This window comes from Hyperolius riggenbachi, chromosome 5 (assembly GCF_040937935.1).
Source record: "Hyperolius riggenbachi isolate aHypRig1 chromosome 5, aHypRig1.pri, whole genome shotgun sequence".
In the NCBI taxonomy this organism is placed as follows: Eukaryota; Metazoa; Chordata; class Amphibia; order Anura; family Hyperoliidae; genus Hyperolius; species Hyperolius riggenbachi.
Genome location: NC_090650.1, coordinates 41,947,795 through 41,974,696, shown reverse-complemented (window position 1 = coordinate 41,974,696; position 26,902 = coordinate 41,947,795). Strand labels below are relative to the sequence as shown.

Here is a 26,902-nt window from a genome sequence, read left to right as displayed (position 1 = left end):
AATGTAAATGAGGGTGATGAATGATTTTACAATGGGCAGACACTGACTAAATCATTTCTAAAGTAATGTTGTAAAAAATAGTACTTTTATTCATTACGTTACACTCAGTACAGTTTCTCTTTAACCTCTTTTCTCCCAGCACCACTTGTCACATGACTACAGGACAGAACGCTGGTAACTGTTGTTTCACCAGCATCAACATGAAACCCCCACTGATAGTTGAGGAGTGTGATACTACAACAATGACATTGAAAATCTTGCATAGAAATATGATAAATGCTTAAATAAAGGAGGGGATTATGTAGAGAAAGAATCATTAGACACAGGGGTCCATATGCAATTCACTTTTTCTCCTGAGTTTTCTCCTAGGAAATCATTTTTCATCTTCTATTTAAAATAAAGTACCAAAAAGTAGGTGAAAAGGAACTATGGAAAGATTTTGAGTATTTTCCGGCTTTCAGGTGGTTCAACGAGAAACCGTTACCAAGAATTGAACTTCGTCCCAGTCAGTAGCTGATGCCCCCTTTTCCAAGAGAAGTCTATTAATTTTCTCAAACAGATCATCAGGGGTCTCTGTATGGCTGATATTGTGGTGAAACCCCTCCCACAGTGTGATGTCAGGACCATGGACCTGACAGTTTCCTGTCTGTGAACCTCACTGCATTGTGGGAAATAACAGCTGTTTACAGCTGTCTCCAACTTCCAAAAAAGCAAGCAGCTTCTCCTTCCACTGACATCACCTGCCAGCAGTAAAAGTGTCACCACGTGATAAATGTCAGAATGTAAATCAGGGAGAGGAGAGATTTTACAATGGGCAAATACTAGCTAAATCATTTATACATAATTATTGTAAAAATGAAGCACTTTTTTATTATAATATTTTCTTTAACCACTTGATGACCCAGCCTTTACCCCCCCCCCCCTTAAGGACCAGCGCTATTTTTTGTGATCTGTGCTGGGTGGGCTCTGCAGCCCCCAGCACAGATCAGCTGGCACGCAGAGCGATCAGATCGCCCCCAGTTTTCCCCCCCCTATGGGGATGATGTGCAGGGGGGGTCTGATCGCTCCTCCTGGCTGGCATGTTGCGGGGGGGGGGCCTCAAAGCCCCCCTCCGCGGCGAAATTCCCCCCTCCCTCTCACCCCTGGTGATCCGGGCTGCACAGGACGCTATCCGTCCTGTGCAGCCAGTGACAGGCTGTCCCCTGTCACATGGCGGCGATCCCCAGCCGCTGATTGGCCGGGGATCGCCGATCTGCCTTACGGCGCTCGCGCGAGCGGCCTTTCCTGATTAATTAGGGAGGCACCTGGCGACGCAGATCTGCGTCGCTGTTCCTCCAGTTACCACTTTGCTGCCGCACGGTATGAGTGTGCGGTCGGCAAGTGGTTAAAGGGTGTTTTATTGACCATTTTGAGAATATCACCTAGGAGAAAATTCAAAAGAAAAAGTTAATTGCATATGGGCCAGTAACCCTTATTCAATGCACCTTGGGCCTGATGCAATTCACTTTTTTTTCCTACATTTTCTCCTAGGTGATATTTTTACACTTTATCAATAAAATGCTTTTTAAACCACCAGCAAGCAACCTGTAGAACTAGAGACTCAAAAAGGTATTTTAAGGAGAATATGAAACATTTTCTCCTAGGAGAAAATTTAAGAGAAAAAAGTGAATTGAATAAGGACCAGTGTGTCTTATATTCAACTAGCGGTTAAAAACGGGCTCTAGGTCTGTTTCTTTGCTGCCGCTGCCAGCCAGTGCGCATGTGCGCTCCCGCACCCACCGCCCGGACGCAACCGCCTGCCCGCCCACCCACCTCGCTTCCTGGTCCCATCCAGCTGTCGGTGTCTGTTACTGCGCACATGCGCAGTAGCAAATAACAGGGACACAGGGACAAACGCTGGACGCAGCGACACAGGGGTTTATAGTATAAGGATACATAAAATATTCCTTTAATTAATTGAAAGCGACTGTTTCTTTCTGGTTCACCCTTGTAAATACATCCCATTGGATTTCATGTATGTGTTGTGTTTACTTTCTTTCAGGCTGTGGATCAACCCTAACAGCTCTCTCTGGTGGATTCTCCTCCCCCAATTACCCTATGCCATACTATGAGAATTCCGAGTGTTACTGGCACCTGAGAGCCTCTAGAGGGAGCCAGATTGAGATTCAATTTGAAGACTTCAATTTGGATTCACTTGCAAGTTGTAACAACGATTACCTTGCTGTAAGTATTCCATTCTGGCATGTGCAAGGTGGCCGTCGTGTGTTGTTGTTTGATCACCATGTGCTTGCGATAAGATAAACACAAACAAGGAAGAAAGTTTCTGTGTGCTAAATTCAGTATTTGTAGCCAGATGTTCCACGCCTCTGGTCCTGGGCCCCAGTGCGAATGTAGCAACTGCATTTCTTGTTACTACATTACTGAATGCAGGGTTGTCCTACATGTTTTATGTTCTGTTTTGTAGGTCTATAATGGCAATAACACAAATTCAGCTTTGCTGAGGAAACTCTGCGGGCAAACCCTGCCCCCTCCAATCCGCTCCTCCGCCAGCGACATGTATGTCAAATTCAGAGCCAACAACATTATGTCCTACAGTGGATTCCTGGCCACCTACAGACAAGGTAAGTATAAAGTAATGACTCTTATAATATAAATATATATTTAAAGGAAAAGATCATTTTTTGAGATAAAGCTTAAAGCAGATCTGAACTCCTCTCTGCTCTAAAAGATAAGGAACAGGGTAATAATATTTAAAGAAAAACATTTCTTTGTTACAGCTGATAAAAATCCTGCAATAATTCTCCAGTGTGTCTACTTCCTGCTTTCATTGAAGCAGAGATAGGGTAAACGTCCTTTGTTTACAAATTAGCTGCTTTGCCATGACAGAGGAGATTCCTGAGCTGACACCGCTGAAAGATCGAATTACAGTTGTGATTGGTCACAGATGAGGGGGAATTATACAGACTAAACTCTATAAATACCTTATATACTCCCATATAAGCCTAATTTTCAGCACAAAAAATGAGCTGAAAAGTTACTCCCTCGGCTTTCATGCGAGTCATTGGAGCAGAACGGATGGTGGAGCAGGTTTTGTTACTGGCAGAGTAGTGTAAGGATTGTGCACTAGTAATCCTGCTCTCGTCAGCTAGCTCCCTGCTGTGTCTGTGCCCTCCATCCACTGCAACATGGTGTGCAGAGTGTGCTGCTCAAGACTACCTGTGTGTCCCCTGGCTTGTGGAGCGGAGCATGCAAGCAACATGTCAGCGGTGCAATGACAGGAATTCTTCCTGTGTGGCAATCGCTGTGTCTCATATCTATGACGCCATCTACTGACATCTTGAGACACAGCTGTATCATCCTTGAGGCACATCTGGCTATGGGGAGGGGGACTGACTTGTACTGGGGGCACATCTGGCTAAAGTGGAGGGGCTATACTAGGGCTTATACATGAGTCAAATGCTTTTTCTTGGTTTCTGAGGGAGAATTGGGTACCTCGGCTTATAAGCGGGTTGGCTTATGTGCGAGTATATACGGTACATACAGGGAGTATTTCTCTGTTTTTATTCTGTCCTATGCAAGAGTTCAGGTCCACTTTAATTTCATGGGGTTTTTATAGCAATGAATACAAATCTACAGTAATGCAGGTCTTGTCTAGTGGTCACATTTGCAAAGTCTCCCCTTTATATCATTGCATTTAGCGTGTGAAGGAGTGGTGATCAGCAGCCGCAGCGGGGGAATCCTGGAGAGTTTAAATTACCCAAATTCAAACCCAACCACCAACCAGCACTGCAACTGGACAATCCAGACCACAGCCGGGAACACCATCAGCTACTGGTTCAACGCCTTCAAACTGAAGCGATACAGCTGCCCATATGATTACATGAAGGTATGAATACACTTGTATTGTAAGGACACCTGGAGGGAGAGAACTATGTGGAAGATGTAATATTTATTATTTCCTCTTAAACAATGCATGTTTCCTGGCTGCACTGCTGATCCTCTAGGCCATATGCAATTCACTTTTTTTTTTTTTAAGTTTTCTCAAAGGTGAGTTTTTCACACTTTACCAATAAAATACCTTTTAAGCTACCTGCAAACAAGAAAATACTCAGAATAATTTTGAAACTTTTTGCCTACTTTTTAGTACTTTTTCAGTTGCAGAGTGCTGAATAGTTAAGTTAGATAGTAGGTGAAAAATGATCTTCTAAGAGAAAACTTTGGGCCTGATACACGTAATTGCAGTAATATTGCCATGCACAGCAGATCTGTTTTTAAACAAAGGCATTCCAGGCCATTGGCTGGAGTGCCATTGGTTTTGGGGGGTGCCATGCCCCTGGATTAAGCCCTGCCCCTGGACTAAGCCCCACCCCCACAGGTGTACTGACACAGGACTTCTTGCCTGGAGGGACAAAAAAGTTAGAAACGGCCCTGGTGAGCAGACATCCCACTGCAATATTACCCTTACTAGTGGCACTGTTACTGGAATAACATGCATGAGGCCCTTTGCCTCATACATGATACATTGAGCCATAAACTCTGAACACACAAATTGAAAAATATTAAATTTTTATATAAAAAAAGAATATTTAAATTAATAAAGAAAAAATACAGCCTGCAGCAGCGGTCAGAGCCCACCAACAGAAAGCTCTGTAGGTGGGCAGAAAAGGGGGGTTCATTTGGCTGCTAAGTTGTATGGCCGTGCAGCACACTGTTAAAACTGCAGTGTGCTGAATTGTTAATAAAAATAGCCTGGTCACTAGGGGGGAGTAAGCCTGTGCTCCTCAAGCGGTTAAGCTATGTACACACACACACGGTTTAAGTCAGCTGAGGCAGCCGATAAGGACCGCCTCAGCCAATATTCAGGCATGTGGACAGTAGCCCCTGACGGACATGCAGCTTCCCCGCCCACCGTGTGACATCATGCACGTACCGCTCTGTCGTTCCTCCGCCTCCCTGCATAACAACACAGTGCGTCATTAGCTGTACAGATGACTTTGTGCCTGTTGTGCCCGGCTCAGCAACGTCACCTTAGGGATTGGGTCGGGTTTTATTAAAGTGGACCCAAATTAAAAGTACAAGATTTCAGAAATAAAATCTATTTCCTAAATTATATTAATAAATAGCAGCCTTTTTCAGCTGCAGGATGACAAATATAAAATATTTTCCATTTATTGGACGAACCCCTCCCTTCCTTTCATATTGCCGTGCCGGGACAGAATCCGGCAAACTGGTGGAGGGGAGAAAAAAACAAAATACAGGCTGCTACTGATGATGTCACAGGGGAGGTGATCTCAGCTTGTGTGAGATTTCACATAGACGACGCCCCTGTGAGGGAGGGTAGCTGATGACAAACACACCTATGATCTAAAACCTCCTACTAAGCTCAGAAGTAATGGCTGCCACCTGTATAACCCTAGTTATGAAAAGAGAAGGGTGAAAAGCATGCACTGAAATGCTCATAGGCTTGAAGGAGTGTTTATTTATCTTTGTATGTGTCAGAGTGGTACAACTAAATATTTTGAATTAAAAAAATGTTTGGTTTGGGTCCGCTTTAAGCCACTCCTTATCTGAGGTAAGACCATTTATTTATTTATCCCTAATAGTGTATAAGAGCTCTTTACTCCTCAGGGCACCTCTTCCCTCCAGTCTATGCATACATCCCAACTTTTTGAGATGAGAAATAGGGGCCATTTAAGCCACGCCCCTGCCACACCCCTGATCACGCCCTCGTCACACCACTAGTCAAGCATACGATAAAGATTTCATAAGAAAACTATGTTGTTTTATAATTCAAACCACACTGGCCCTTTCTAACCTGGTTCATTTTCCTTTATATTAACATTTTAAAATTAGTAATATATCAATTTAACCACTTGATGACCACAGTGGTAAACCCCCCTAAAGACCAGGCTGATTATTACTAAAATGGCCACTGCAGCTTTAAGGCCAAGCTGCAGGGCCGCACAACACAGTACACAAGTGATCCCCCCCCTTTTCCCCCCACCAACAGACCTCTCTGTCTGATCGCCCCCCAGTTGTTTGTTTTGTTTTTTTCAATATTTACGTTTGCTTTTTTAAAATTTTTTTTACTATGTCTTTATTTATCTTCTTTCCTCCAATCCCCTCCCCCAGCCGGCTAATCACGCGATCGGCTGTCATAGGCTTCTGCCTATGAGAGCCAATCGCTCTCTTGCCACTCGGCTGTCCCCAGTGCAGCGCTGCTGCTGATCGCAGTGCTTCACTATGTAAATAGATGGCGATCACGCCATCTAACAGGAGACTGAAGATTGGGCGGAGCTCCGCCCCCCGAGAAGGAGATGCGCGTGCATCTTGCGCGCGATCTCCTTCAGTAGCCGAATCCAGGACCTGACGCCAATTGGCGTTAGGCGGTCCTGGGGCTTCCGCCGCGGCCACGCCCATTGTCGTGGAGCAGCCGTAAAGTAGTTAAAGAATGGGAATAAAGTTTAGAGTCAATCAGACACATTTTTAGTAGATAATTATATATATATATATATATATATATATATATATATATATATATATATAGGGACAAAGTCCTGAAAGTGGGACAAATGAGGAGGAAAGAGGGACAGTGGGACAGGGCTCCCGAAGAGGCACAGTCCCTCCAAAAAGAGGGACACTTGGGAGCTAAGGTCTATGCACTAGGCCACCATTCCTTTTAGCTGCCAACACCCTCATTTTTCGTGGCACTGCAGACAGAAACATACCAGGAACTGATAAATCTCAGGGAAATGTAGTTCCAAGTGATTACTCATGTCATGTGAATGCACGACACATGGGCAGGACCTGTGGTGTTCTCTGGTCAGAACATGGGGAGTTCTGCTTTTAGCTGGAATCTTTTATTTAATGTTAAGAATAAAACTTGCAGTTAGAAAAAAAAAATCACCACCACATCTGCTAAATCATCAGCGAGTCCGGCCCAGATTAGTGAAATGATACAGCGTGTGATGCCAGGCGGGGGGAACTGACTCATTGTGGTCACAGACACAGGATGTACGGCGTACTACTGCTGCATGTGTGCCAGCTCCATAGCACAATCACTGTACACGGGGGAATCATAGCTATAGAACTGTATGAATGGGCTTCATGATACAATGCTGTACGGTGATCGCCTTATGTACACCTAAAGTGAACCGAGGAGCAGCAATTTTAGACCCCAGGGCATCTCAATAGCACATTAACCACCTTAGCGGTATGGACAAGCTCAGCTCGTCCATTACCGCCAGAGGGTGCCGCTCAGACCCTGCTGGGCCGATTTTGATGAAATAAAAAGCAGCACACGCAGCCGGCACTTTGCCAGCCGCGTGTGCTGCCTGATCGCCGCCGCTCTGCGGCGATCCGCCGCGAGCAACGGCGAAAGAGGGTCCCCCCCAGCCGCCCGAGCCCTGCGCAGCCGGAACAAATAGTTCCGGCCAGCGCTAAGGGCTGGATCGGAGGCGGCTGACGTCAGGACGTCGGCTGACGTCCATGACGTCACTCCGCTCGTCGCCATGGCGACGAGGAAAGCCAAACAAGGAAGGCTGCTCATTGCAGCCTTCCTTGTTACTTCTGCTTGCCGGAGGCGATCGGAAGAACACCTCCGGAGCGCCCTCTAGTGGGCTTTCATGCAGCCAACTTTCAGTTGGCTGCATGAAATAGTTTTTTTTAATTTAAAAACAACCCTCCCGCAGCCGCCCTGGCGATCTCAATAGAACGCCAGGGTGGTTAAAAATGCATGATAACAATGTAGCTCGTTACTAAGAAAAAGTCTATTTTTCCTCTTCTTCTTTTTACATTTAGATGTTTGTTAGAGGCTTTTATTGCCCTACTTTAGTGGCCTCGGAAAGAGTCCTCAGAAAGAGCAGGCATTATTTGCTCATTAGCAGTAGCAATGAGCAAATAAAAGCTTTTACCAGTGGGGGAGGGGGATAGGACATTTGATTAAGTCACAGGGGGTGAAGTCACACTTGATTACATTCACACCTTCCACTGGATAAATAAAGGAAAGGGGGGGGGGGGGCAGCAGCTCCTACAGCTATTAGAAAGATTCTACACGAGACAAACATTGGTTAGGAGATTTTTGTCTATTTTTGTGGACCCAAATGATAATTTCTGATTGTTCCTACGAAGGATTGTTTGTAAACGATCATTCCGCAAATTGTATCATTAGTGGCCACCTTAATGCAAGAACACAAGCTCCAAAATTTACCCCCAGGGGCGTAACAATAGACCCTGCAAGTGTAGCAGCCGCAGGGCGGCCCAGAAGCCACAGAGGACCCTGTCCTGAGAGACTGACAACTAAGGGGTAGGAGAGAAAAACACTTTCTGCTCTCTGCACAATTGTTCTCATGACTACATCTGCTCAGCCTCTTATAATGAATCATGCAAAGTTTTGTACACAAAGATTTGTAGATTTGTTTTGGAGGGAGGGGCCCAGTGATTTCTAGTTACGCCCTTGTCTACTCCTATCCAGTCTGATGCCAAAAGCCCCCATCTGTAGTTGAATCTGCCAAAATCAGTACGTTGTAGCCAAGTGCTCAGCACCAAAGGAATGACTTTGTAAATAACTGATTCATACTTGAGAACTTGCGAAAAGAGAAGACATTAAGGGGTTTTTGTACACGGTAAAACTACAAGATCTTCTTTCCTGGATCTCTGCCATCTTGTTTTGAACATTTCATATGATGAGATGAAAAGAAGCACTGAACTGAAGGGACATTCTGCTCCACACACGTCATTGGTGGACTTAGTGAGTGAATAGCAAGACTGAAGCAGCACAGATATGAGTGTGACAGATCTGCCTCATAACCTCATGCCAGGCAGGAAACTCCAACACATCACATGCTTTGCAAGCTACTCAGAAGATTGTATGTTAAAGCAAACCAGAAGGAAAAACAAACCTCTTATGATATAATGAATTGTAGTACGGATAATGAATAGAACATTAGTAGCAAAGAGTCTCATGTTTTTATTTTCAGTTAGCTTTCTCTTTATACCATTGCATTAGTCTGACACATTTGCAGTTTTAAAACCACAAAAGCAGAAATAATGACCCTTTGAACTTTCCTGCAGTAAAACCTTATCTCAAGCTGTCCCTCACTGTTTCTTGGCTGTTTAAGTGCTTCAGAAAGCAGGGCTGTATTTAACGTAACTTGGGTTGAATAGATCAGAGAAGTTCTTTTGCATAGATAACAACTGAAGTTTCTTAACTCTTCCTGTACTGGAAACAATATGATACTCTTCTTTTTGCTACTAATGTTGTATTTCTTTGCGGTTCTACACATATAATTTATTATTTCATATGTTTTCCTTTGCTTCAGGCTTGCTGTAAAGTGTAAGGGTACCTATACAACGCTTTTGTTTTAAACAACTCAAAAAAAGTCACTGATCATTAATATAGATATGCAGCATCATTGATCACGGACCTGTGCTGACGCTAATCCCCCTACATAACATAATTGGCATCATTTATTTTTACCCTCTCCCCCCATTTATAACTGTATTAGCAAGTGTAGCGATAAACAAAAGTGGGGACACCGAGAGCCCAATACAGTGTAGCAAGCAAAACAATAGGTTGGAATTGAAAAGTATATAGTGTATATACTCACAAAAGTGGGCTACCTCCTAGGTAACCACTGTACAGGCAGGTGAGGAGGTTAGACCTGTCCTTACTCAGGATTAAAAGTCGCTCTCTGTAGATCAGGAAAAAAGAGATGGTGATCGACCCCTCCACCAGGGGTGGATATTGGTAATATAAGAGTGAACAGAGGCGCCTGAAGGATAAAAGGTACTAAAAAGTTTAACATTCCTCAGGAGGTGGTGGTGGACTCGCCTCCTTGAAGTAGACAAGATACTGTCAGCTTTTTAGCAACAACAGGTTTATTTATATACTCCAGAGAACCATACAACGCGTTTCGCAGATGATGGCCGGGAAGAGTAGGGCCCTCCTCCCTGCTACTGTGTTCCCACTGCCCACCTCCTGTTCTGCACCCCTCTTCTGCCACTAAATGGCCCTGGGTGAGCCCCCAAACAGGCTCCACCCCCATGGCAATCCCTTGCAGGGGCTATTGTTTGTTATGCCACTGCAATACAGAGTAAGAAGTTGGGCCCCTACCTACAGCTCTCCTCCCAGTAGATACACTTTTATCGTCAAGATTTGCAGAGGAAAACCTTGTAATTAGCAACACTTTTCCACTCAGATATGCAAGCCATTGCCTGAATGACTCATCTCTTCTCTCTCTTTTTGTTGTGAAAGAAAAAACTGTCAGGGGCCCCGCCCTGCCAGCTCAGAGTAATGTGACTTGTAGCTAGCAGTGATTTGGAAGAAAAGGCATTATTGTGCTGGACTGCCTGTCAAATGAGGACGGCATGCACAGATAAACAGAAATGCAAGCATGACCAGTCATATAACTGTCTACTGTGCTAATTGTATTTTTACACTATAGCATGCTTCTTCTTATCTTTCTAGCAACATTGAATATTCATATCATTTTAAAGGACACCTGAAGCAAAAGGACTGTGGAGGCTGCTATGTTTCTTTTCTCTTAAACAATACCAGTTGCCTGGCAGTCCTGCTGGTCTATTTGGCTGTAGTAGTGTCCAAATCAAACACCTGAAACAAGCATGCGGCTAATCTTGTCTGATTTGTGTCTGAAACATTTGATCTGAATGCTTGTTCAGGGTTTCTGGGTAAAAGTATTAGAGGGAGAGGATCTGCAGGACAGCCAGGCAATCTGCATTGTTGGAGGGCCCGTTTCCACTATTGCGGAATTGTTTCCGGAAACTCTGCCATAGGGGCAAGGCCGGGCCGAGGCAGAGGCGTGAGAGGCTCCAGCCTCAGGGCGCCTTAGTCTGATCAGTGTGTGACGGCTGGGGTGGGAGGGTCGGCGCACTTTGGTGTCTCAGGCTTGGGTGCTGGAGGACCTTGTCCAAGCTCTGCATAGGGGATAATGCAGCAGCCGTCCAAATCGGTTGCCATAGCGAATCTGGCAGCATTGCAGCAAGTTTTCGCGCAAGTGGCAGCGAATCCCATAGCCACATGGCACGGCTTCCGGGATTCGACTGCGTACTCTCACAACAGGGAGAAAACTCTGAGAATCTCCTATAAGGAGATGGACTAGTCCAAAACCTGCCGGTTCTATCAGAACTGCTTACTTTTGCCTTGTGCTCCATCTACAGATGTCCTATACATAGGTAATGATTAGTTATTTGTTTTATGGTTAAATCCCCAGTCAGGGAGGGCAGTTCCGCATTTGGGAGTACCGCTTCCTCTTCACGCTGTGTGGAGTAAAGTGAGTTTACTAGGAGGTCTCTATGACAACAGAGACTTGTATTCTTTCACCGCAGGCAGTCAGGAAATGGTATCAGTGCTATATGCTGAAACACACCAAAAGGGGAGAAAACACTATTTTTGTGTTATTGGCTGTAGCTAGGCAGCAGGACACAAAATAGTTTCTATTCTCAGTTCCACACGTATGCAGAGATTTTACGTCAAGTTGTATATCAAACAATGCCAATGAATGACTCGTAACTACACATCTCCCTCATTACTCATTAGTGGCTTGCATCTGTATGTTGAATGAAAATTGGGGTAACCACAAATTTTATAATGCATGCATTTTTTCATGTAAATAAGTTTTAAGTAAAGAATGCAGCCAAAACAAAATCGCTAAAAATGTATTCAGCAAGGTCTTTGTAAACCTAATGATGTCATGCAGCCAGAAATTTACTTTTTTTAGGGATATTATTATAAAGTCTCTATTATTACATTATTGTACACAAAAAAATACATCTCACCCCCACTCCACTCAAGAGATTTACATATGGCCTCAATTCACTAAGCTTAACTCCTGTCTTTAATAACTCTTCTGAGCTGTTTTACAGTTATCACCATGGTGATATAATTGTGATAACTGTAAAACAGCTCTGAAGAGTTATTAAAGACAGGAGTTAAGCTTAGTGAATTGAGGCCATAGTCTCACTGCCTTGCAAGAAAGCTATAACTTTTAAAACCTTGGGTTTTGTTAAGGTTGGTTCTAATTTTTGCATTGCGGTGGGGATGCGATGCCCCTTTCACATCCCACCGCAACACGAAAAATAACAAACGTATAACCCTGTGGCAGAGTGCGCCGACAGGGTCATATGCAAAGCGGCGTCTGTAAGACACCAAACCTTAGTAACTGTCTGTAGAGTACCAAACTATAGTATACCAAACTTTAGTGATTGTAGTGTACCAAAAACTTTAGTGCCTGTAGGGTACCAAACCACAGTGAATGTCTGTTGGGTACCAAACCTTAGTGACTGTCTGTAAGGTACCAAACTTTAGTGACTGTCTATAGGGTAGCAAACCTTAGTGACTGTCTATAGGGTACCAAACCTTAGTGACTGTAGGGTACCAAACCTTAGTTACAGTCTGTTGGGTAGCAAACCTTAGTGACTGTCTATAGGGTACCAAACCGTAGTTACAGTCTGTTGGGTATCAAACCTTAGTGACTGTCTGTAAAGGTGGCCACTAATGATCCAATCTTTTTCATCCAATCTTACCATTTATATGTAATATAAGGTAACTGCCTAAAGTATCCATTCAGTATATTCACTCAATTTACCTTTATACTACATAGATTTGGTAAGATTGGATGGAAAAGATTGGATCATTAGTGGCCACCTTAAGGTACCATACCTTAGTGACTGTCTGTAAGGTACCATACCTTAGTGACTGTCTGTAGGGTACCAAACCACCAAACCTTAGTGATTGTCTGTAAGGTATCAAACCACAGTGACTGTCGGTAAGGTACCATACCTTAGTGACTGTCTGTAGGGTACCAAACCACCAAACCTTAGTGATTGTCTGTAAGGTATCAAACCACAGTGACTGTCGGTAAGGTACCAAACCTTAGTTACAGTCTGTTGGGTACCAAACCTTAGTGACTGTCTGTAGGGTACCAAACCTTAGTGATTGTCTTCACGCTACCGAATCATAGTAACTGGTCTGCAATGTATCATGCTTTAGTGGCTATATGTAAGGCAGCAAACCTTAAAGAGAACCAGAGAGGAAGCACCTTCATGTATTTTATTACATTTATCAGTGGGAACATGACAGTAAACACCTACCCTGCTTTTAGTTTTACTCTTCTCAGTCTAATCTATCTGTTATCAACTGTGATAAGAATCCACCGACTATTCAGTCGAGGTTTGACCTGGAATCATTATAGCTGAGTCACTCTTCTGTGGAGTCTTTTCAAGCCCAATCCTGCCACCTCCTGGATCAGATTTCCTTACTCAGAGCTGTTGACATCGGAGGGGCTGCTGCTGCCGAGAAAGAAGCTCTGAAACAGTGTATCTGTGTGCAGTGTGCAGCATGTCATTATCTACTGTATGCAGTTTCATTTCTATGAGAGACACTTCCTACAGGCAGCCACACAGCATACCAGAATAATAGTTGAAGGCAGACAGATGAAAGGCTGCAGCAGCCCTGCTTGTCTATAGTCTCAGAGGCTAGACAGCACATCCAGAACAACTCATAACCTGGAAGCAGAACAGGTATGAGCCGGCGGCCATATTGGATATTTCCTGGAGCAATAATGGATAAAAAAACACTCAAAAAGGCACACCAGAGTGGCGAAATTATTAGGTAAAGCATTTATTCTTTACAAGCTATCAACTGATATGTTTATTTTGTGTGAATCGTTCATCTCTGGTTCCCTTTAAGCTATGTACACTCATTTAATTACTGTCGCCTGTTGGGCATTGGGAAATTATTACTGGCCCGGCAATCTGGGGCCGATGCTGTACAGGTGCATTGCTTGCCTTCAGGCTAGTGATTGGTTCTTTTGCTAACTTGTTATGGGTGGGTAGGGGGTGGAGGGATTACGAGTGGCGCACCACTGAGAAGCTTTCTGGGGGGGCGAGAGGAGGAAATAATGCAGTCAAGGTTGTTAGTGTCAGGATTGGACATGTTGGATCTTTATGTAATGTGGGGAGGGCGCTGTACACATACTAGATGAGTGAACGATAATTGGCCAAATCAGTCGTTATTGCTCGTTTCCAAAATTTTATGTAGTGTGTGTTTGTAGCTTTTATCACTGCCTTGTCTAGTCTAGAATTAAGCAGTCACAGAATCTGTTCTGAGATCCAGATCTCTGAATCTTTTTAAATACAACCCAGCACTAGATGACTATCCATTCAGAGCTGTTGCCATATTGTGTGTCACCTAACCTTCCACACCACAGTGCTATGACTTCTGTATGTTACTCTGATTCACCAATAAGTCCTTATAATAAAGTTTCTATTATTTCCAGCTCTATGATGGACCCAATAATGAGGCCAGACTGATCGATACTTACTGTGGAGAAAGTCTACCACCAGGGGGCACCACTAACACCAGCAGCCTTCATGTGGTTTTCCAGTCGGATGCACTGGATGTAGGGCAAGGCTTTCGGCTGAGCTGGACTGTCAATGGTAAGAATCTCACACTCTATCTGTATTTTCCATGTTCTAAGAATCCTATAAATGTAACAGCAAAAGCCAGATATCCCAGATCATACTTAAAGGGTATCTGACCCAAGCAAACCTACCTAAGGTAGGAACAGAGATATGTTTATGCTGGATCCTCATACCTCTGTGCATTGTCTGTTTCTCTCCACATTCCCCCTGGCCCATGTAATCCTTGAAAAATGTGACTTTGACTAAAGTCAAATTTTCAAACAGGAAGAGGCAGGCTTACTGTAATATTCCCTCCTATTACTCTCCCCTTCCCTCCTCTTAAAGACACTATACAGCCAAAATTAGACATTCAATGGGTCCCTTTTAAGCCCTGCCCCCCCTTTAAGCGTCAACATTCAGCATGTAGCCCTGCCCCCTTGCAGACAAGTGCTATGGCGCTCCCGTGGCACTCTCTATCTCCGATACATAAAGTGCCGTAGCACTTATCTGCGAGGGGGCAGGGCTACCTGATGGAAGTCAGCGCATTATAGGTTTCGGGGAAAGACTTGAAGGAAAAAGAATCGCCAAGTCATAGCCGGATTTATATTGTTTGGATGTTTGAAGTGAGGACAGTTATGTTTTACTGCAGTTTTCCTCTTGGAAGCTTCAGCAGACGGATCCTCTGATATTTACACTAGTGAGACACCATGAGAAGATGATAGAAGATGTGTTTTATAGATTGCCATCCTCATGCCGTGTATTTTATACAGCAGCTCGGAGTAGCATCCCCAGAGTATCCGGATTCCAGAGCTCTGTCTAAACACTGAGATTCCCATTCACACACTGAGGGATGGGAGAATCTGCCAGGGTTAAAGGCCAGGGTAAAACACTGAGTGTTGGGAATGGAAGTGACTTATCAGACTTTAATAAATGAAGGAGCTGCTGGCCTGCTGGTCCTGATTAAGTAATGATGTCACTGCATCAGCTGGGGGAAGGGGGGCAGCCTGTGTGGTCTCCTGAGAGTCTATTTAGGTTGTCTGTGAATGAGAAACAGAAAAGTCATCTTTTTATTACTTGTGTGTCAACCTTTACAACATGATCCATGCAGCAGCCCCCTCCCCCCTTCACGCCACATGCAGTTATGAAGCTGTTGTAATGACTAGCTGTAATTTAACCCTTTTGGCCCCATATGGTTCTGGCTTCTTGGAACAAGCATGTGACTTTAAAAGAAACCCTAGGGGAGAGACCTATGGAAGCTGCCATGTTTATTTCCTATTAACCTCCTGAGCGGTATGGACGAGCTCAGCTCGTCCATCACCGCCGGAGGCTGCCGCTCAGGCCCTGCTGGGCCGATTTTTATCAAATAAAGTGCAGCACACGCAGCCGGCACTTTGCCAGCCGCGTGTGCTGCCTGATCGCCGCCGCTCTGCGGCGATTCGCCGCGAGCAGCGGCGAAAGAGGGCCCCCCTAGCCGCCTGAGCCCTGCGCAGCCGGAACAAAAAGTTCCGGCCAGCGCTAAGTGCTGGATCGGAGGCGGCTGACGTCAGGACGTCGGCTGACGTCCATGACGTCACTCCGCTCGTCGCCATGGCGACGATCTAAGCAAAACAAGGAAGGCCGCTCATTGCGGCCTTCCTTGTTTATTATGGGCGCCGGAGGCGATCGGAAGAACGCCTCCGGAGCGCCCTCTAGTGGGCTTTCATGCAGCCAACTTTCAGTTGGCTGCATGAAATAGTTTTTTTTTAATTAAAAAAAAACCCTCCCGCAGCCTCCCTGGCGATCTCAATAGAACGCCGAGGAGGTTAAACAATATCAGTTTCCTGGCAGTCTTGTTCATCTTTCTGGTCAATAGGGTCTAAATCACACAAACAAGCATGCAGCTAATCTTCTCAGAGTTGTCAAAGACATCTGATCTGCTGCATGCTTGTTCAGGGTCTATGGCTTAAAGTATTAGAGGCAGAGGATTAGCAGGACAGCCAGGCAATGTGTGTTACATATCCCTCTCACCTCGGGTTCCCTTTAAGGGAGGGAAAAGTCAGATACTTACAGGGACCTATTGAAAAATCACGGTTGCTCTAACATATTTTCTTACATTTTTATTGCTTTCCTGTGTCCACCAATTTGGAAAATTCTGTCACTTCCTGAGCCAGGCAGGAAGTGGACACATCTCTCCAATAATGATATACAGTATGCATCAATCTATAGAGCATTGGGGAAGAGTTAAAATCCCTAAACGTTTTAATGGTTTTCTATTATTTCCTGTCACTGGGATCAAATGCTTTCATATTAAAATCAAAGTTCCACGGCTGTCCCAGATTCCAAGATGTCCTTATAGGACACAGAGCAGACAATCCTCGAATCGACCTTGTGTATAAGTCGACTCTAATATTTGACCCTCTTAAGCTGAAATGTTTTATTGACTCAAGTATAAGTCTACCCAGCAAAGTTAATGGCTGCACTTGGGGCTCAGGAGGGGTTAATGACCGCACTGTATACAGTTTTGCATCCATTAACCCCTCCTGTCCCTTAAGTGCAACCAATAACTCCTCCAGGCCCCCAGGTCCAGCAATTATTTACTCCCCCTCCTGCAGCCCGTTATTTCCCCCCAACCAATTTCCTTGATAACTGTTGTGGCCAGGACCTTCAGGTCTGTGTTTTCTTGTCATTTCCTTTATCAAGAAAGTGTCACTTACTACTGGTTAAAATTTGCTGCAAATGGAAATGTCGCAAATAGTACACACATTACACAGTGTTGTTCGTTACTCGTGTATAAGTCGACCCCTATACTTTAATTTTGTGAGTCAGACCTAAATTTCTAGACTTATAGTCGAGTATATACAGTACAATAAATCTAGGCCACATTTGCAGGGTCACTTATGTACCTCAATGATATTGTGCCTGGAGAGGAAGTTAGTAAACTGAGTCCTATGTGTGAGCTCAGGTCTTTGTGCTGTGTTATACCCACCACGTGTTTCCACCGAACAGATAACAGCAACCGTTGCTGTGTAACCACGAGTGGCTTGGAGGAAAGCACATGCCACTCACTTCCTGTATGAAAGGTTTGTCTACGCAGCAGCCCCATAGCTCTGCGGTGAATACCCCGTAATCAGATCTCCAGCACTCTCGCTGCCAGGCTGCGCCCACCACCAGCGAGTTAGAAAGTGGCAATTTGTGCACAGCGTTAAAAACTATACTCCGTAAAGGGCGCCACATGAAACGCGAGCTCAGCGTGACTCATCGGACTGCTCAATCTGTGGTGATTGCTGACATTACTGAGTCAAAAGCCCGCGCTGAAGACTTCTGGAAACAATTTATTTATTGACTGGTTGCTGGGCAACAAGTTCTGGGCCAGACGGCTTGGTCACATCCCCAGGGAGCTCCCCCACTCATGAAAAGAAGGGTTTTTCTTCATTCTACTCTGAATTTTCCAGTTTCCAGAAATAAGTCTTTGTACAGAGGCGGGGAGATTTTCAGGGCTTTGTTTTACTTCATTTCTACTCTGTGGGTAATTCAGAAGGTAGAGAAACTAGATTGGCCCACTTGGTGTTTTTTTGTAGGACGTGTTTTGTCTACAGTCAGTTAAATTATGTCCAGATAATGGAGAGAACTCCGTGCCAAAAGCAGAAATCTCAGCTCCGGTCTTGCAGAACATGCAAGTAGCATGGCCAGGGGTGTACCTGGGTAATATAGAGCCTATGGCAAACAATGAAATTGCACCCGCCCCCTTTGTCAGGTCTCCCTTCCCCTCCTTTCTCGTGTACATTATGCTAGGTACACACCATACAATTTTCTGTTAGATTCTTCTGTTAGATTTACCTACAACATGGAAAAAAGCTATCTGACAGGTAAATCTAAGAGAAAATCTAACAGAAAATTGTATGGTGTGTACCTAGCATTATAGTTGCCTGTGCTTTTGGGCTCTGGATATTGCAAGTTAGCCATGTTCCCCAGATAACAGAATTAATCTGATTTGAGGTCAGAGTGATGGGGAGGCACATCGGCGGGCATGGCGGCAAAGCACTGGAGCAAGCATGGCATCAATGGTGCTGTGGCGCCCATGGCATGAGCCATGCCTGCACCCCTTTACATACGCCTCTGAGCATAGCTGAAGACGAAGTTTGGAAATGAGCAGCCACCGGGACAGGTGAGTTATTACAAGGCAGCTCAGCTACGGTACATGCAAGGGCAACGAGGAGCAGTCAGCTCAGAGACCACCTCGGGATCCGGCAGTGGTAGGGACCCTGGGGCAATTGCCCCCTTTGCTTCAATGGCAGCACAGGCCCTGCTCAAGTGAACCTAAGGTGCCCAGTGTAACTAACCTGGGGCTTCTTCTAGCCCCCTGTAGTCCTTCAGGTCCCTCACTATCAATCCATCCTAACTTGAAAGTTATAATAATTTTTAACTTTAATAATAATGTTTCCAAATGCAGTTCCCGAGCCCCGTATGCACCAACTTCCAGCCTGTAGCCCCTCCCTCTTTCAGAGTAATGCTCTGGCATCCTGTGGCAAGCTCTATCTTGGATAGAGAGAACACTATGGTACTTGTCTGAAAGGGGGGAGTGGCTACAAGCTGGAAGTTGGCGCACATGGGGTTTAGGCATTAGAGGAACACTACACCGGGACCAAGTCAAGGCCATCCTTAATGTCTAATGGCCAGTCTCCCCCCCCCCCCCCCTATACAGTTCTCTGGTGTCTATGCCCCCCTATACAGTTCCCTGGTGTCTATTACCTCCTCCCTCCCCTATACAGTTCCCTGGTGTCTACTGACCCTCCTCCTTCCCTTATACAATTCCCCAATGTCTAATGCCTCCTTCCTCCCCTATAAAGTTCCCTATTGTTTAGTGGTCCTTACTCCTTCCCTTGTACAGTTCCCTGGTGTCTAGTGTCCCTTCCCTAACATATACAGTTTCCTGGTGTCAACTGCCATCACTTCCATTAACTGCCATCTTAGTTACCTATTGTATCTAGTGTCTCCAACTGTCATTACCTCCAGCCACCGTCACCTCCTTAAAGCAGTAGGATCAGCCATACTATGCCAGGGAAAAAAACACATATATAAGTAGATAAATACTTGATCTACTCACATAACACATGTATTATACTGTCCACGTTTTGATTTCAGTGAATGTTATATAGTAAATGATGAGAATTCTGTTCCTGGTGGGGGCCATTTCTTTTGCCCACAGTTAAGGCTAACTCGTGATGTCATTTCTGCCCTTTACTTTTTTCCTTGTCTCCTCCAATCGCTGAGTCGCCTCAGCCTTGCTTGTAAACACAAGTGCAGGCGCGGAGCTAGGGGGGGTCGGGGTAGGACAAGTGCCCCGGGGCGCCTGGTCCCCGAGGGCGCCCTCAGCCTGGCTGAGCTGCGGGTTTTTTTTTTTTTTGCGGCGGAGGGGAGGGGAGCAGCGCAGAGAAGAGGGAGAGCTGTGCGGACGGTGGGGAAGGGGGGCCATATCCCCCCTCCTTCCCTCACCTTAGGTGCTCTCTCTCTCCCTCGCTGTCCCCTCCAATGTCCGGGTGGCTGGCCTGGCAGCGGCGGGCGGAACTCACCTCCGTCTCGCTCCAGCGCCGGCCGGAAGTTCGAGTGCGCAGCCGCTGCTCTGGTCTGGACCAGACCAGAGTAGCGGCAGATCCATCCGGCGCTGCGAGAGACGGAGGTAAGTTCCGCCCGCCGCTGCCAGCCTGAGCCACCCGGACATTGGAGGGGACAGCGAGGGAGGGAGAGCAGCTCTTCTCTGCGCTGCTCCCCTCCTGCTGGGGAGGGGGACACCTGACCTGGCTACCTACTCTGGGCACATATACCCCTGGCTACATATACTGGACATATATCCCTGGCTACCTACTCTGGGCACATATACCCCTGGCTACCTACTCTGGGCACATATACCCCTGCCTACATATACTGGGCATATACCCCTGGCTACCTACTCTGGGCACATATACCCCTGGCTACCTACTCTGGGCACATATACCCCTGGCTACCTACTCTGGGCACATATACCCCTGGCTACCTACTCTGGGCATATATACCCCTGCCTACATATACTGGGCATATACCCCTGGCTACCTACTCTGGGCACATATACCCCTGGCTACCTACTCTGGGCACATATACCCCTGCCTACATATACTGGGCATATACCCCTGGCTACCTACTCTGGGCACATATACCCCTGGCTACCTACTCTGGGCACATATACCCCTGCCTACCTACTCTGGGCACATATACCCCTGGCTACCTACTCTGGGCACATATACCCCTGCCTACATATACTGGGCATATACCCCTGGCTACCTACTCTGGGCACATATACCCCTGGCTACCTACTCTGGGCACATATACCCCTGCCTACATATACTGGGCACATATACCCCTAACTACATATACTGGGTACATATACCCCTGGCTACATATACTGGGCATTTATACCCCTGGCTACATATACTGGGCACATATACCTCTGGCTTCATATACTGGGGACGCATACCCCTGCCTACATATACTGGGCACATATACCCCTGGCTACCTGTTCTGTGGACATCTCTACCCCTGGCTACCTGTTCTGGGGACATCTATACTGCTGGCCACCTATTCTGGGGACACCTATAGACCTGGGGCTACCTATTTTTGGGCAAGCATTGCTGTCAGATTGAGTGTATTTTGGGGAACTGCTGCCAGGTGAGAGGTGTCTACCATATTAAGGGGACATTCTGCCTATTTATGTGAAATGCTGTCAATTTATGTGCCTCATGACTGCTGAATTTGTCTTGTTGGGGGCCTCATGGTTACTGAATTTGTCTTGTTGGGGGCCTCATGATTTGTTGGGGGCCTCAAGATCGCTGAATTTGTCTTGTTAGGGGCCTCATGATTGCTAAATTTGTCTTGTTAGGGGCCTCATGATTGCTGAATTTGTCTTGTTGGGGGCCTCAGGATTGCTAAATTTGTCTTGTTGGGGGCCTCATGTTTGCTCATGATTGCGGAATTTGTCTTGATGGGGGTGGGGGGCTCATGATTGCTGAATTTGTCTTGGAACATGCTGGAAGGTACATACTGAGGGAGGGTGGGTGAGCGTGAGCCTGCTAACCTCCATGTACATTTGAAGGGGCGTGACCAAATGTGGAGTACCCATAACCACGCCCACATTTGGTCACGACCCTTCACCTTAGGGGGCGCATTAATAGTCTTTGTCCCCGGGCGCTGAAAACCCTAGCTACGCCTCTGCACAAGTGAGTAGGGGATTAGGTTTCAGATAAGCAGCTGGCAGGGAAATAAAGGGAAGAGGAGGAATAGATTATAGATAAAAAGAACCCCCAGCATGCAATTCTTTGGCACGACTACTAAAGGGCCAGTGCTCCTTAAGTATGTGATAACTCCAAATCATAACAGCAGAAAAAGTTTTGAAAGTTTTGAATGCAGGATTAGCATCTTTATCACTTAATACACTCAGACCAGTTGCTGTTGAAATTTGATTTTTATGGTGACGATACCGCTTTAAAGAGGAACTTCAGCCTAAACAAACATACTGTCATTAAGTTACATCAGTTATGTTAATTAAAATAGATAGGTAATATAATCTCCTACTCACCCTGTTTTAAAAGACAAGGCAAAGGTTTGTGATTTCATGAGGGCAGTCATCTTTTTGGTTGAAAGGAGGTGACATGGAGCAGGAGACACAGTTCCAACTGTCCTGTGTCCTGATCACCCCTCCCAGCTGCAACAACATCAGAAATCCCATCATGCTTTGCACAGCATCAGGGGAAAAATGCCCGGGCAGTTTTCTTTGATGGGGCGGAGCTTAGCTTCTAAGCAGCTAAAAATTAGGCTTAAGTATGAAAAACAAAGTTCTGATGCTGTGAACCTGCTGAAGAAACACCAAGCTGTTGATTAGATTTTTAGTCTGGAGGTCCACTTTAACCTGCTGTAGCTAATGTCACAACTGCAGTCACATCCAGCTACCTCCGCCTCAGTTATTTATTGTTTGGAATCCCTGTTTGTCTTAGATGGTGCATCTTTGTCCTGTAACGCACTGCACAATATAGCATACATAGACAAGTCACTGAACATTTATATTGCAATTTTCTCCTGGTGGACTCAAAGCGTCAGAGCTAGCAGCCACTAGGGGGCACTGTATAGGCAGTAGCAGTGTTATGAAGTCTTGCCCAAGGTCTTCTACTGAATAGGTGCTGGCTTACTGAACAGGAAGAACTGAGATTTGGTCTCCTGTGTCAGAGGCCCTTAACCATTACACTAGCCAGCTACCACCGCATAGTATATTGTGGTCCATAATAAAGAACCACAATAGTAACAATGATTGGAAGAAATGCTTAGCAAATTGAAATGAGACAGTGTGGGCTGAATAATGGCAGGAGTTTTCATGCGGCCTTTCATCTTTCCATAGGAGGGAGGAGGGGGTGTGTAACCATAGGAGGCAAGGGGGAGGTGTGTAAGTGAAGTGATCTAGGCGGGGCAGCCTGGCGGCTCATACGCAGTAATTGTGGGATCACGGCTATAAGACGGGAATGTGGGCAGGCGGCGGGATTTCGTGATGGAAAGCAGGATTTATGGTGGAAATAGCAGCCGTTAATATCACTGGCTGATTTTCCACCATTCTGTCCCAGTGAGGCTGGCTGAGTCACAGGCAGTGGTATGGAGCCTTGCATATCCGCACACCCATCTGTGTATCACAGTGGGCACGGCACTGCAAGAATCCAGGCTGACTCACTGCGGACAATAAAGAGCTGTTTTATAGACGGATCTGTGCAGCAAATTCTATGACTGCTACTACTAGCTCCAGATAAACAGCCTGTTAAAGGACCACTATCACAAAAAATTGTAAAATGTAAAAAAACGTGAACATTCTCAAAATAATTTTGGTAGTACTTTTTTAACAACTTTTTGGGTGAGAATATAAAAATTATCTCTTAGGAAACAATGCAGGAGAAAAAGTTAATTGCCTATGGGCCAATAAAGAAAAAAATGATCAGTCCTATTAAAAGGACTCAAAGCAATTAACGCTTGAAGGTTTTGACTGGCATGGATGATAAAGAATAAGCAAATAACTGAAAAATAGCATTTGATTTTAAAAGACAATTGAAGTGTGAGTCTGAGAGATATGGAGGCTGCCATATTTATTTCCTTTGAAAGAGAACCAGAGACAAAGCACCCTCATGTATTTTACCATATAGATCAGTGGGAACATTAGAGAAAACACCTACCATGCTTTCTGTTTCATTCTGCACTGCACAGCTTGTTTCTTATCAGACCTGATAAAATCTCAGACTGAGCATTCAGTCTGGCTTTGCTACAATGACTCAGCTATAATAATTCCTGAGCAGAGCCAGCAGGGGGCAGGCTTGGACTTGAAAGACATGAGAGAACACAGACTGAGCTATAAATATTCCTGAGCAAAGCCAGACTGAATGCTCAGTTGGGGATTGTATCAGGGCTGATTAGAAGCAAGCTGTGCAGTGCAGAATGAAACAGAGAGCAGGGTAGGTGTTTTCTCTAATGTTCCCACTGATATATATAGTAAAATACATGAGGGTGCTTTGTCTCTGGTTCCCTTTAAACAATGTAACAATGCTGATTGCCTGCCTGATCTGCTGATCCTCTGCCTCTAATGCTAAGTACATACAATGCAAATTTCTGACAGATTTACCGTCAGATCGATTATTTCCAACATGTCCGGTCTGATCGATTTTCCTATCATTTTTCCATAGAAGTGGTAAATCGCATCGTGTGTACCTAGCATAGTACTATAGGGTTCAGAGACTAATACTACAGGGTTCAGAGACTAATACTACAGGGTTTAGAGACTAATAATACTACAGGGTTCAGAGACTAATACTACAGGGTTCAGAGACCCGGAACAAGCATATGCAGATCAAATGTTTGACTTGAGTTTGGCTGCATTTGCTGCATGCTTGTTGCAGGTGTGCGATTCAGATACTACTGATGTCTGCAAGGTCTGCAGGGTGCCAGGCAACTGGTATTGTTTAAAAGGAAATATGGCAGCCTCCATATCCCTCTTACTTCAGGTGTACTTTAAGATTGGTGACAACAGCTTTTTGGCAGTCTATTAGGGGAAGGCGCATCCCTTGCATGAGTGGCACTCCTGCAAAACGCCCTTCCCTGATTCGAACTCGCCCCTCCGCGCTTCTCCTTGCCTTTAACCCGCCCCTCCACACCTCTCCCCGCCCCTCCATACCTCTCCCCGCCCCTCCAAACAAAAGTAGGGGAATGCTGGCAATAGGAGAGTCAGGGAGTGGTGATAATAGATGCTACCTGATCCGGTTAGCTCCCCCAAACAAGTAGTATCTTTTTCTTTACTTTCTTACCCATCTTGTGTACTCTTTAAGTCTTCCAACACTGGAGTACTTTTAGAGCCACTGGGCCTAGTGCAAAGGTAATTACATAAGGTACACTCATATCAATATGGCATATCAATAGGAGATGCAGAGAATTCTATTGCACCAGGGCCCCCTGACCTGGGTGTCCCACACAGAGCCGGGACAAGGTCCTCCAGCACCCAAGGCTGAGACACCAAAGTGTGCCCCTCCATCCCTCCACTCCAGCCGTCACACACTGATTGCTAATAGACTAAGAGGCACCCCAGGGCCCCCAACACCTGAATCTCCAGTTATCTGGCTTGCAGTCTCTACTATGTATCCCCTTTTCTTATTTCTCTCTGCTTTATATACAATAGGGGAATGATAGCTGAGTGAGAGTAGCCTCTCTCGCCTCTGCCTCGAGCCGTCCCTGGTCCCACATGCGGTCTTCCTCCAGTCGCTGCATTAGCCCTTTATTTGTGCTGCAGAAGTATGTTAGGACTTTATGAATACTGAAAGACTGGAAAAAATATGTTCATCCACCCTGCAGCTTATTACAGCCCTATTGACTGAGATCCCCAGTTTTGCAGCTTCTCTGTTTAATCTCAGCCTGGCTTCAGTTAATGCAATGAGTGCCTTGCTCCCCCTAGTGGAGTCCCTATAGCTATTAATGGAGATTACAATAGAGATATTTTAGCTCCATGTGGGCAACACTACAGCCCATAGCAGCAAACATTAAAGTTAAAAAAATGTAATAAAAATAAAAAATACAAAAAAAGTGTCTTTTTATTGTACACATGCTGGAGGACAGCTTGCAAGACTGAGACTTGCAAGTGGTCTGCAAAAATGCTTACAATATAAAGAAATGTTTAAAAAGATTGTACAAAACTCCGGGGCCAATTCTAGCTGTGATGGGGCAAAATTAACCCCCGCCATAAGCGGTATTAGGGTCTCCTGGTGCAAACTCTCCTCCATCCTCCCACAGTATTTACTGCTGGCCTAGTGGTGCCCCCATCCTACCAACCCTCACACAGTATTCTCTGGTGGACCTAGAGGTTCTCACATTAATGGCAGGCACTGTGAAGCCCCACCCCTAGCATGCATTATGGAGAGAGCGACACTGCTGATGCCATCTGGGAAGCCATGGCAATGGGTCGCGGCATTGTGCTGGATGAAGCCAAAGGACAGGACTAAGCACCCCTAGCAGCTAATATATGTTCCCTAATCCCTTCACCTTGCTGCCCATTACCCTGTCCCTTCCACGTAATTCTGTACAAGATCCGGGTGGTCATCGGCTGTGACTTATATTGAGAGGTGGTGATGGAGGACACTTAGAGGGGCCCCTATGGACTCTGGGGCCTTGGGGCAATTCCCCCCCCCCCCCTTGCCTATATGGTAGCGCCGGCCCGGCACTGCAAACATTAAATGCCGGGGAGGTTATAAAAACTTTGTTACATTTTGATCTCTTGTTTTTTTTTACATAATTTAAAATATGGATGCAGTTAGCTATGGATAAATTCTTGGAAACTCTCCATAAACATTAATGTGCTTGATGTCATTAGTTTGTGTATTGATATTCTTGTCCAGCATACCCTTTGTGTCCATTACGCTGCCATTTGCCACATATTCGCATATAACTCACTCTGGACTATTGTCATGAAATTGAAATTTTCAATGTTTTTAACAGGATGTGGCGGAGATCTGTCGGGTCCCAGCGGCTCTTTCAGCAGCCCCGGCTACCCCCGGAATTACCCGAATAACAGGGAATGTATCTGGCATATCACCACCTCTCCTGGGAGCAGCATCCAGATCTCTGTGCTGGAGTTCAGCATAGAGTACCACACTACCTGTGCCTATGATGTCCTGGAGGTGAGTGCCTACATATAAGGCTGTGATATTATATGCAGGGCTGGATTTACAACTCAGAGGCCTGCAGGCACATGTGTTCTGGCACCCTAAACTCCTCCCCTAAACACAGGCCATGCCCCCAAGTAAAAATATTGTGAGCGCTACTCCCTGCCTCATGTCACTAACTGTCCTTCTAATCTTACACTCTAATCACTGTCTCATATCATCCTTATGCTACGTACACACATGCGACAACGATCGTTCGTTGAGAACGACGAACAAACTTTTAATTGATGAAAGAACGA

The 26,902-nt window shown here is 45.5% G+C and overlaps 1 protein-coding gene across 1 annotated transcript in view; it reads left to right on the top strand.

Moving 5' to 3' along the window:
- Positions 1-26,902, top strand: part of CUBN (cubilin) — a 298,563-nt gene that overhangs the window by 123,540 nt on the left and 148,121 nt on the right. Inside the window, exons 25-29 of the mRNA XM_068238249.1 lie at positions 2,042-2,223; positions 2,465-2,621; positions 3,699-3,886; positions 14,298-14,457; positions 26,437-26,618. Of these exons, the coding sequence (XP_068094350.1) occupies positions 2,042-2,223; positions 2,465-2,621; positions 3,699-3,886; positions 14,298-14,457; positions 26,437-26,618 (869 nt within the window). The remainder of the gene's footprint in view (positions 1-2,041; positions 2,224-2,464; positions 2,622-3,698; positions 3,887-14,297; positions 14,458-26,436; positions 26,619-26,902) is intronic.